The 12,611-nt window shown below is 35.7% G+C and overlaps 1 protein-coding gene across 1 annotated transcript in view; it reads left to right on the top strand.

Moving 5' to 3' along the window:
* KTN1 (kinectin 1 (kinesin receptor)) overlaps positions 1-12,611 on the top strand; it is a 48,779-nt gene that overhangs the window by 11,866 nt on the left and 24,302 nt on the right. The window contains exons 5-9 of the mRNA XM_008576683.1: positions 2,385-2,501; positions 4,129-4,269; positions 7,545-7,651; positions 8,780-8,912; positions 10,300-10,387. Of these exons, the coding sequence (XP_008574905.1) occupies positions 2,385-2,501; positions 4,129-4,269; positions 7,545-7,651; positions 8,780-8,912; positions 10,300-10,387 (586 nt within the window). The remainder of the gene's footprint in view (positions 1-2,384; positions 2,502-4,128; positions 4,270-7,544; positions 7,652-8,779; positions 8,913-10,299; positions 10,388-12,611) is intronic.

The following is a 12,611-nucleotide window of genomic DNA, read 5'->3' as shown; positions in this document are numbered from 1 at the left end:
GGGAACCGGTCTCCACATGGGATCCGAACCCTCGGCGGGAGCGCCGCCGCACTCTCAAGCGGCGCACTCTCCAGTGCGCCACCGGGCCGGCCCTCAATTGTGATTTTTTAACTTTAAGTTATTAATAATGTTGGCCCCATGCTAAACTATCCTTACACTAAAAATTTTCATACCTTTTCTTTTTCTTCCTTATCAACTTTCATTAATTATAGCATTTCTATTTGTCAGATACTTACCATATTTACCATCTGTACTGTGACTATAATTTTTATGTTTGTTTTACTCCTAATTCTACAGTTCAATGGTGGGTTCAAAATTCAATACCAGCTCTTCTGCCATAGCTTTTATATTCATCTCTTAGTTGGCTGAAGTTGTTTTTTGTGGGGTTTCTTAATGGAAACTTTATTTCCCAAATTTTGGCAGGTTAAGATGCTTCTTTATTGTCTTTATACTTGAATGATAGTTTGGTAATTTTATTATAATAGGGCTTGACATTGATGCCTATATCAGTTTTCCCTTGGATGCAGTATGCCTTTTCAATCATTAGATTTGAGTCAACTTTTGTTATTAGGATTGTTTTATATAATATCCTTGAAATAACTGAAATAATGGGTATCAATTAAGCACATGTTGGCTCTTCTCTCCCTGTCTTCCTTACCTTTCCTATCATTTAATAAAACAACACATAACTAAAGAAAACTTTATTTCTGCTTTTTATTTACGTCTGTCCATCTTGGACTCTGTGGCCCTTACTGTGTTTTCAGCAGCATGTCCTTTTCTGTTTGCTGCTTCTAATTAGATTCTATTTCTGGGAGGGTGTTACTTTTACTTCTACTTTGAGTTTTGCCAGCTCATGTTTCATCTCATTTTGTAGTCTTACCTTTCTCTGAGCTCTTTCTTGTGAGCTCTGCTCTTTTGTCTTATTTTTCAGAGATAACTGCTATACAAGGATACTTCAAAAAGTTTGTGGAAAAATGGAATTAAAAGGTAATATGAATCTTTCCATGAACTTTATGAAGTACGCCTAGATGAGATTATTTAAAATGGCAGTGTAATAGTCTGTTTCTGTTGCTTATAACAGAAATATCTGAAACTGGGTAATTTGTAAGAAAATGAAATTTATTGCTTACAATTTTGGAGGCTGGGAAGTCCAAAGTCCAGGGAACACATCTGGTGAGGGCCTTCTTTGGTGGTGACTTCATTGATGCAGAGTATCAACATTGCTGGAAAGGCAGAAGCAAGAGACAGAGAGAGAGACTCTCAGAACTCTCCTTTTAAAGTGAGCAGAACCATGCCCATGACCACCATTAAACCATCAATGAATCAATCCAGTTACCAGGGCATGATCCTCATGATCTAATTACCTCTTCAGAGCCCTACCTTTCAATTATCGTAATAGGATTTTCCACTCTCAACAGTTACAGTGGAGATTAACGTTTATTGAGTTTGGGGGACTGTCAGTCAATTTTTGTCTGCTTATTTATCGTTTGTATTTTTCTTATTATTTTCCTTTTCTGTGTATCTTGTTGTAGACCCTGTTGTATTTCTTTTTGACTGGTACTCCTCTTCCAATGAGAGGTATTCTACTTGGTTCATCTTTTTGCTGGACATTGATAATGGTGAAGGGCGAAGGCTGGCTCGTGTTCTTGGGGCTGTGTGTACAAACAAGTTCTTTTCACTTTTGTTTCTTTCCAGATGACAGACTTGGGGCCTTACCACACAGTTTCTCTGTTCACTGTCTCACTGGCTAGCTACTCTCTTTGAGTAAAGTTTGTGTGATTTCTTCTTTATTATTCTTGAGACCTCCTTCCAAGAAAGTTCCTGCCTTCAGTGTTTGCACTGTTCTTCCTGTCAAATAGGGGATTGTGGGTTTTGCCTTTTCAGAATGTGCCTGTTAATTTCAGAGCACCGTGCACCTGCGGCACCTCTGTAGCCTTGGGCATATTCTGTCAAGGTTGTTGAGCACTTGCCTTTGATCTTCACTGCTTTTGGCAGTCTTTCCTGATATTATGCTTTGAGATTATAGATGATTGTTTCATTGATGATAGTTTGCATTTTGATTTTATATTCTTTCTTTTGATCTTCTAGGGCAAAAAGGGAGGAATTTGCTAACTTGACTGGGTTTAAAAGTGGAAGTCCTGTAATTTTTTGTAAAAATCTGTTTTTTGATTGATATGTATCCTATTAGTGATTTTAAAATATAATACGTTACAGGAACTTTTCTGAATATTTTACTGACCAGTATTTGGCAGCCATTTTGCTTTTATATGTAATATAGAACTCTGCATTCACTTAAGAACACTTGATATTAGGTACTTCATTTTCATAATTTCCATTAGCCCGTGTTAACTATTACTAATTCTGTATTGATTTCTCAATTGTAGTCAAGTAAAGGAGAATTGACTGCACTTGTACATCAGCTTCAAGAAAAAGACAAGTTACTTGCTGCTGTGAAGGAAGATGCTGCTGCTACAAAGGATCGGTGTAAGCAGTTAACCCAGGTGAAGACATTCTTATGTTTAAGAGATATACTTCCCTGAATCAGAAGCAGTGAAAGATTATAGAAATTGTTAACTATCCCTGATTTAATTATTTGTGTAATAAGTTTATACCCAGAAAAAGTAATTTTCTTTCAGAATTTTAGGAGGGGGGTATCTTACTTTTTCATGATATTATATCCCATAGTTGAATTATGAATTTAAAAGAACATTACTTATAGATATCCTATTTTCACAATAGCAGAAGTGTTCTGTTTAGAGCATGGGAATTTGTTTTAATTGGATCTGACTTAGGTCTATTTTCTATAGAAGCACAAAACTTGGTGTGATCTTGTTTAAATCCAATTTATGGGATAAATATGAATCTCTTACATAGGTAATTTATTTATGGAGTCTTGTGATAAGTACTTATAAATTTTAATCAAGTTCTTTGAACCCCAGAAATTTTAGTATGAGCGATTAAAAAAAGACATTTAAAACATCATGTAGACTGGGAAAACAGGATTGAAACTAGAGAAAATGTGGTCTCATTTCTCCTGAACTGCTTGTTTCTCCTTTTAGGGATTAAATACAGTAGAGTAAATGAGGTTTATTTACAAGTCATTCACTTAGGTAATTGACATGGTGAGAATGAGTGGCCTTGTTTGAATAGAAATTCTTTATGTGACTTTGAAGTAAATAAAAAAAGTGGAAAAACTTGGGTAGATTAAGATTAATTAAAGTTAATGGTAAAATAAGCACGATGCCTTACAATTAGAGACTTTATAGATTTATGTGATTATTTTAAAAATTATATTTAAAAAATTAAACATAGGTTAACTATTTACTTTGTGGTAATTCATTGAGCTGCATACTTAAGATTGTGTATATTTCTTTCTAAGCATATTATACATCAATATAACAATTTGCAAATACAAATGAACTAACTCTTACAGGCTGCCATAAATTAAGTAAAAAACTTAAATTTTGTCAAGCAGTTTCTTAGGGTGAGGATGTGGGCTAAACTATACCTCCAAATAACTTTAAAATTTCTTGGATTTCATGTACTTTGATTATTAATATTTGTTCTAGGAGCTCATAATACTTGCAAAACAAAATATAATCATCCTTTTAAGATTTGACTTGGGAAGATGGTAAAACTGCTTTCTGAGTTTTACTTTTCCTTATTCTGAACTTCTGTACTCCTAGAGACATTGTTATCTCTTCCCCTAGGAGAGAGACTTATTTTTTTTTTCCCTTCTAGGCTTTTTTTCTAGGCCTTTTTCTGTACCTTAAAAGAGAACTGGTACCTGGGAGTAAGAGAGAATTAACTTTGCTTTAAAATATTCTTTCTTATAATCAAGTTAGAATATAGGATTTATTCTAAGTTCATAGTCTTTAACTCTTAAATTGGAAAGTCCGTTTGAAATGAGAGTAAACAGAGTGACAAAGTTTATGAAAAGAATTGGTGTGAGGAGCAGGTGAGGTGCAGAAGACTTTTTTTTTAAACCTTTGATCTTTTATTTTAAGTTATTATTATTTCAGCATTCTTAATCATTTTACTGATGTTAAAAATGTTACTATTGTTGGTAGAGTTATAATAACTTTTTAATAAGTGTTTCTTAATTTATTTTCTGGTTTACTCTTCTAGGAAATGATGACAGAGAAAGAAAGAAGCAACGTAGTTATAGCAAGGATGAAAGATCGGATTGGAACATTAGAAAAGGAACATAATGTATTTCAAAACAAAATGCATGTCAGTTATCAGGAGACTCAACAGATGCAGATGAAGGTATATTCTATTCTTTAAAAACAAGAAGAAATGTGTACATTCACTTAATTAGCAAATTTTAAGCACCTAGTATGTTCAAGGCCCTGTGCTGGGCCACTGACATACAGTGGCTGGTTAAATTGACTCCCTGTCTTTAAGTAAACAACTTTTTTAGGTGCAGATGAGTAGGGAGGCTGGAAGCAGATAAGTAAATACACCATGACAGTAGAGATAAGTATTGGGTACTTTGAAGAAATGGAGGTGGCAGGTGGAAGAGAAGGATTGGTAGAGAAGATTTGTTAGAAGTGATATACAGAGGGCCGGCCCGGTGGCGCACTGGAGAGTGTGCCGCTTGGGAGCGCGGTAGCGCTCCCGCTGAGGGTTCAGATCCCATGTGGAGACCGGTTCCCGCTCACTGGCTGAGCGCGGTGCGGGCGCAACACCGAGGGTTGCGATTCCGTTGCCGGTCCCCAGTACGGGCGCGACACCGAGGGTTGCGAACCCGTTACTGGTCAGTAAAAAAGACAAAAAGGAAAAAAAAAAAAGAAGTGATATACAGATTGTGTTGAATGTTTTGAAACAATTCGGCATTGTTGAGCAAGAGTGAAGAAATGGGCACTGAATATGAGTTACTTGGTGTGGTGTGATTCTTAGCGTCATCTCTAGAGATGATCGCTCAGTAGGTCTATTTTGGGACCCAGGATTGAGCTTTTTAATGAGTGCACTCTAGGTGTTTCCAGTACAGGTTATCTAGTGTTAACACTTTGTGAGAGATACAGTGAGATTTGTGGTGTTTGGGAATCAGGGCTGGAATGAAGAATAAAAGATGTAGACAAGTAGATAGGGGCTCGTTATAGAGGGCCTCGCATACTTGAAGACTGGGGAGCCTTTGAAGGAGTTTAAGCAACCCAGATATGTGATTATATTAGTATTTTTAGTTATTACCCTGGCAGTAGTGTGGAGAGTGGAACAAGGGATAGTTGGAAGGCTTTTGCAGGAATTCAGTCAGAGAGAACAAGGGCCTGAAATCAGATGTTGACAATGAGGGGATGAGTTTGAGTAATACAGAAGAGTTAATGAGAAAGGATTTTATGTTGGAATGTAGGAGACAGGTGATAGTGAAGGATGGCTCTCAAGGTTTTGGCTTAAGTGACCTCCTGTCTCTTTTTGTTAGTTCTTACTCTTTCACCTGTTTCCTGTCAACATTTCAAAAGGTTCACTTCTTACTGTCTTTTGTATGTATCATCTATTTTGATGATTCTAGTTACAGCTGGACTGTCAGTTTTTTTTTTTCCCCCTTCTCTCTCTTGTTTTAAGAGATTGAAATATCTTTATTACTGATAAAAGGCTATTGAAGAACATGGCTTGGATCTGCTTGCTAAGTGAGCTTATAATATTCCTCATAGTCAAACTTACTTTATTTGTGTTTCTTGGCTAATGCTTCAATTTGGAAGGTCTGTCATCACCTCAGATTTAACATGTGTCTGAAGTCAAACTCTTGTCTATTGATCAGGTTATTTTTATTGTCTAATATTTGAGGCATTATTATCCTCATGCTTAAATCTTTTGACTTCTCTCTCCCTTGCCTAGTCTAAAATTCGGTCTGAAATCTTAAAGATACTTTATTTCTAGATACTTTTGCGTTCAATTCTTAGGCATCTTCCTAGTTTATTATTTCATAGTAGGATAATTATAGCCTCTTATTAGGTTTATTATTTCCATCTTAACCTGTAATTGGTACCAGATTATTGTTTGTTAAAATATTGCTTTGGTCATATCGCTGGTCTGCTAAAAATTTTTAAATTATTCTTCACTGCTAAAAAATTCCTGGTGTTTTTCACTGAAATGCCACCAGTAGCAAAAAAGTGAGTGATACTGTTGACAGATTCTTACTCTGTCCACTGCTTCTAGCTTTTGTTTATCCCACTCCTCCATCTATCCATCCCCCAATCATTTGAAATATTCTTTCCCCTATCAGTGAAGTGATTGGAAACTGATTTTCTAGCTTTAGGTGATGTTTTCTTCTTAATTCCTACTGTTCATTTGAAAATTAGTCAAATTGTAGCAACATCTTGTATTGAAGGTGAAAGGAATTTAAGTGATTTCATCATTTTTTTTAACTTGATTACTTATAGTGGCCAGGATATAGATTTCATATAAGTTTTCTATAAGAATAGAAACATATGTTAATTTCTCTTAATTGGATTGTGAATGATCAACATTTCTTAATTTCCCTTAAAAGAGTTCTTAATAACATGATTTCACATCCTAAAATAAGATATGTGCTTATGAGAATATAAGATTCAGTGTTCTTTATCTTTTTATTCTGTAATTCTGAAATTAAAAAATTAGAGGTCAGAAGTTAGAATGGTGGTTGCCATGGGCTGGGGAGAGGAGGGAATGGGGAATTATTGGTTAATGGATATAAAGTTTGTTTTATAAGATGGAAAGATTTAATGGGGATGAATGGTGGTTATCGTTACAAAACATTATGGATGTATCAAATACCCCTGAACTGGGGGCCATCCCATGGCTCACTCGGTAGAGTGCGGTGCTGATAACACCAAGGCCACGGGTTCGGATCCTATATAGGGATGGCCGGTTTGCTCACTGGGTGAGCGTGGTGTTGACAACACCAAGCCAAGGGTTAAGATCCCCTTACTGGTCATCTTTTTAAAAAAAAAAAAATACCCCTGAACTGTATACTTCAAAATGGTTAAGGTGGTACATTTTATATTATTTGTATTTTACCACCATAAAAAAAGAAGACAAAAAATTACAGGTCAGAATTTTTAAGCAAGTAGACTTTCATATCATCATCTATTTGCTAATGGCTTAATTTTTAAATTAATACAATTACAAGTGTATGTAATATGTTTTCAGTTTTTCAACTTTGGATTACTAAAAAACTTTCATTTAAAAGTATTGCTAACATAAAATTGACATATTTTAGGATCAGGACAGGCTTATTACTATATGAGTTTATGGGTAAGAAGTCTTAAATCATTTTTTTGTTCTGAAACATCATCTCTATAGGTGTTTGTTTTGTATTTCAAATATGATAGCAGCTAGCATCTACTTGTATTCTTGAATGCTATGGCAGCTTGTATTTATTTTGCAGCCATCACTAACAAAATGTAATTTTTCTTTTAAATTTGTTTATATTTATTTGAGAAGAATGATTCAGACTTCATTCTGTTGATGCTTTTTACATTCTCATCATAATAATGTTTGTTTTAAAAGATAGCTTTGGCAATCCTTGCTTTCTGAATCTTATATGTGTAAAATAATTTCAGTTTCAGCAAGTTCGTGAGCAGATGGAGACAGAGATAGCTCACTTGAAGCAGGAAAATGGTATACTGAGAGATGCTGTCAGCAACACTACAAACCAACTGGAAAGCAAGTATGTTTTCAAATGCTTTATTTTTAATTGAATAGAAGAGTATTTTTTTGAATCATCAAAATGATGTTCGATAGTAATCGGTTAGACTTTTGTTTCTAAAATGAGTTACTTTTGAAAAACAATTCTGTTTTGCTGTGTGAAGTACTTCAGCTATATAGAAATGATATGTTTTATGTATTCTATATAACATATAAAATGTATATTTCTATAAATATACTTGTGTACTACATATTATATATTTCTATAAATATACTTATGTATAAACTATGATAAATACTAGTGGCACCAGTGGAATAGTCTATAAATATATGAGACTGAATTTGCAAATTTTAAACCATTGATCCACTTCTACAGTAGTTCTCAAACTTCATTATTCTGAAGAGTCCCTGGCACACTAGTTATAAAAGCATATCCTCGAGTCCTACCCCTAATATGATTCAATGGCTCTGAAGTGGAGCCCAGGAATCTATACATTCCTTTTTTTTTTTTGTCTTTTTCTGTGTCCGGCAACGGATCGCAACCCTCAGTGTTGCCCCCGTACCGGACCGGGGACCGGCAACGGGATTGCAACCCTCAGTGTTGCTCCCGCGCCTCGCTCAGCCAGTGAGCGGGAACCGGTCTGTATGTGGGATCCGAACCCTCGGGCGGGAGCGCCGCCGCGCTTCCCAAGCGGCGCACTATCCAGTGCGCCACCGGGCCGGCCCTATACATTCCTTGTTAAGACAGATTCCTTGTGCTAGTGATGTAGTTGGCTCTGGGGCTGTACTTTGAGAAACAGTACCCTGGAGAGACTAGTAATATGCTTACACAGAGTAAATACTGATTGGTTGTTTTAATAGGTTTTCAGAAGACCAGTTTGAAGGTCACACTATTTATGTTCATGAGTTTGTGGTCATTCATTTTTCTTGATATTTTATAGTGATTTTAGGGTTTGTGTAAATGTCATTAGAGTTGTTTAGGAATTACACTCAACCAAACCTCATTGTTAGTAGTCACTTGTGTTTCTTTTCAGTTGGTTATAAATGGAATTACTAGCTCAGCAAAACTAATATAAAATATGTTTTGTTAATTTATTCCTCATACGTGTTTGTAATAATGGAAGATTCCTAATCTAGTTACTGTTTTCAGGCAGTCTGCAGAACTAAATAAACTACGCCAGGATTATGCTAGGTTGGTGAGTGAGCTGACTGAGAAAACAGGAAAGCTACAGCAAGAGGAAGTCCAAAAGAAGAATGCTGAGCAAGCAGTTACTCAGTTGAAGGTGATATATTCCCACCTTTTTATCATTTCATGAATAATGTAGATATTTAATTTGATGACCTAAATGTGTATATAGGTTTGAGAAATATAGCTTGAGGCTTAATAGGACCTGTAGTCTGTGCTCTGCCTATATGAAAGCATGTGCCCTGATAAAGTAATTGGATATAAGCTTGAATATGAAATTAGCTAGTTATGACAGGTATAAATAGTACAAATTTCATCTTTTATATGGAGTTTAGGGTCTACGTGTATAAAGCAAAAATCATGTACTCAAAGTGACCATCCATAATTTGGATTTCTCAGTAAGTCCAATAGAACCTATTTTTATTCCAGCTTCGGAATAAATGGTATTTCTTTTGCTTGAGCACAAGAATAACTAAAATGCTTCAGTGGCTTGCACTTAAGCCATAAATGTACAAAAAAATCACGTATTATATCTTTAGACTGCCAGAGTGGCAGTTGGTACAATGAGATGCTCATACTGTGAAGAGATGCATGGGGTTGCTCAGGCTGAGAGAGAAGATTGATTTCTCTCATATGTACTCTGGATCAGTAAAGATACCATATAGTCTATTGAGTGAAATGATGAGCAGAATAGTCTATTCCTCCTTTTACTGAGGAGGGGATTTGTTGAAAGTATAGTTCAGTTTGTCTGAGTTAAATGCAACCTCACTGTATTAGACAGATTCCTACCTAGGTCTTTGATATGGTCGTACCTTGATACCAGTTCCAGAGGAGTAGGAATTAAAAGGGCTTTGAGACTCATTGAGTGTGAAAAATAGTATGAGTAACTTAGTTTTTCTTGAAATTTTCTTGGGTTCTGTGGGAGGTTGATATAAGTGTCCTTTTATTTAATATTGATATTGCTGGTGGGTTTACATTATAGATATGGAAGTCTATTTTCAATGGATATGGATAAATAGATAAATGACATTAAAGATTATAGTCGTAATTAGAATATTGCGCTGTAAATATATGCACCTCAAATTGAATTTTAGGTACTTAATGAGATTTAGAAATAAAGATACCCTATTGTCTTTTGGAAGCTTATCAGCTGAAGAAAATTAGTGGAAAACAAGACATAGCTAAATGGCTCAGATATGTACATAGTAGTAGCTGTCTGGATCTGACAGCACAAATACTGAGTTTCTGAAATAATCTCCAATTTGTAAATCATATGTATTGGAGAATAGGATGGCTATGGCTGTTAAATAAGTGGCTTTCTGACTGTGCATATCTGCCTATCTTATCAAACTGAGGGGAGTAGTTCCGGTAATCATTTTTGTGGCCCAACAGTGAAGGGAGAGGATGGTTTTATTCCTCTTGTTTTTAAAGTTGAAATCCTGTGTTTGTGATAATTTATCTTTTCTCTCTTTTTAAAAATCAAGGTTCAACTACAGGAAGCTGAGAGAAGGTGGGAAGAAGTTCAGAGCTACATCAGGAAGAGAACAGCAGAACATGAGGCAGCCCAGCAAGGTAAGGGGAAGAGGTAGTCATGTAAACTTTGTATATGATTTTGGGTAAAATTTCCTCTCCTTTCTTTCTGTGAAGAAATTATAATTTAGCATTTTGGTTATAACTCAATAAAATAACTTTTACACTTTCAGAATATCTTTTTCTCTGGCATTTGTTAGGGTTTTAAAATAAACTACCTACTATCTTTGCCTGAAGCCTTAAGTTGCAGGCAAAATTATAGTACATAAGCAGGAAATGGTAGTCTAGCTAGGTGTGTTTCTTCTCTGTAGTTATTCCCTTTGGTTCCTTGATTAACTCTTTATTTTTTTGTTTCTAAGAAAAGACTCATGTTGTGAAGAGAAAAACAGCAAGAGCATTACCATTGCAAGTAGTTTACTTAAAATTCCTACTTTACTCTTAATATGATGGATCCACTTGGGACATGATGGAGCTTGGATTATGTCTATTATTTATGTCTCCCGCTCCTCCCTTTCTCCCATGAGAGAGGGGATGAACTAGTAAAACATAGTTCCGGACAACAGGATAGGTCATAAAGAATTTTGGCTCATTAGACCTTTGGTTTCTTTTGATCCCCCCATTCCCTGCTCTTTGAATATCCCTCTGGTTCAATGTCTAAATATACCTAAGATATTTAAAGGCCTATTTCTTTTTATGTAAAGTTTGTATTAATGGTAAGATACATTGTTGTATTTTTTTACACATTTTGTTTAAAGGATTGTAACTATAAACTACAGGAAAGTTTTTAAAAAAGTTCATGGATGGATTAGTATTATCTTTTTTTTTTTTTTCGGGGACCGGCAATGGGATCGCAACCCTCGGTGTTGCGCCCGCGCCACGCTCAGCCAGTGAGCGGGAACCGGTCACCACATGGGATCCGAACCCTTGGCGGGAGCACCGCCACACTCCAGTGCGCCACCGGGCCAGCCCAGTATTATCTTTTAATTCTATTTTTTCATGAGCATTTTGAAGTACTCTTATATAAAACTATATGTAAAATATATAACTACGAACAGTAAAACCTTAATCTTACCAGAAGCAGTCTCTTTGAACTATTACTTTTTGCATTTGGTGTTTTACTTCATATTTTTAAACAAACATAATATTTACATACTGCTATATCTTGATAGGCATCTGACATTCTATTATAGAAAATAAGATCTTAACATTCTCACACCATTCCTCCCACCTGTCTCCCTCACTCTCCCGATATGGTTATGCATACTTTTTGATTATATCATTGTTCATTGTTTACATCATTATGACTGTGTAACTGAATGTTGAGCTGAGATATATATTAAAATGGCAATTCTTTTCTTGAGCAACTTTTATATTTCCTGGAGCTAATTATTGATTTATTTTTTCACCTGCTTGATCTTTTGTTTTATTATTTAAATTTTCGACTATGGTTAAGATCCTCTCAAGTGTGCGTCCCCCAACCCCGCCCACCTCGCCACTCAACATATTAGATACTAGAATGTTTTTCCTGGCCATATGCCTCCTGGAGGCTTCAGTCTTCCTGCTCTAGTAGTTTGTTGCTTTTTAGCCTGGCTGCATAGAAAGTCCAGAGACTTGCTTTTGTCCTGACCCTGTTTTCTAGATCCTATGTTGCTGTTATTTTTCTTCATTTAATAAGGCATATCTTTCAGTAGCTGTGTGAGATTGTGCCGCGAAGTACACAATTTGTTGAGGAGTTGTGTATCTGAAAATGTCTTCTACCCTCACGTTTGACTGGTAGTTTGACTGGATTTAGAGTTCTAGGTTGGAAATAATTACTGCACACATTTTTGAAGACATTAATTCAGTGTTTTAACTTTTACTGTTAGTGGTAGGAAATAATTTGTTCTGAATTCTAATCCCAGATGTGAAATAATTTGTTCTTCTGAGTTCTAACCCCAGATATGACTATTATATGTTTAATTTTCAGGAGTTCTTTTTTGGGTTGCATTACTAATTAGAGTCTTGTTATAGAAATGACATCTTACCTTTCTTAAAATACATACGTACACATATATATATTTTCTCCTCTTCCCAGCATTCTCTTTCTATCCTTGGAGGTGGTGGTGTGTTCCTCCCCATACCCCTGCCCTGTTTCGGACTTGTTTATGTTAGGGGGCAGGGAGGCGGCTCTCATGATAACCTGGTATCTTCATTTCATTAGCCTTTCTTGGTTTCTGGCACATTTTCCCTTTTCTCTTCTCTGCCAAGTTAGTGATTATTTCTTCAT

Source organism: Galeopterus variegatus, unplaced genomic scaffold (genome assembly GCF_000696425.1).
Source record: "Galeopterus variegatus unplaced genomic scaffold, G_variegatus-3.0.2 Scaffold1387, whole genome shotgun sequence".
NCBI lineage: Eukaryota > Metazoa > Chordata > Mammalia > Dermoptera > Cynocephalidae > Galeopterus > Galeopterus variegatus.
Note: the sequence above shows the minus strand (reverse complement) of the source record. Positions and strands in the feature narration are given on the sequence as shown.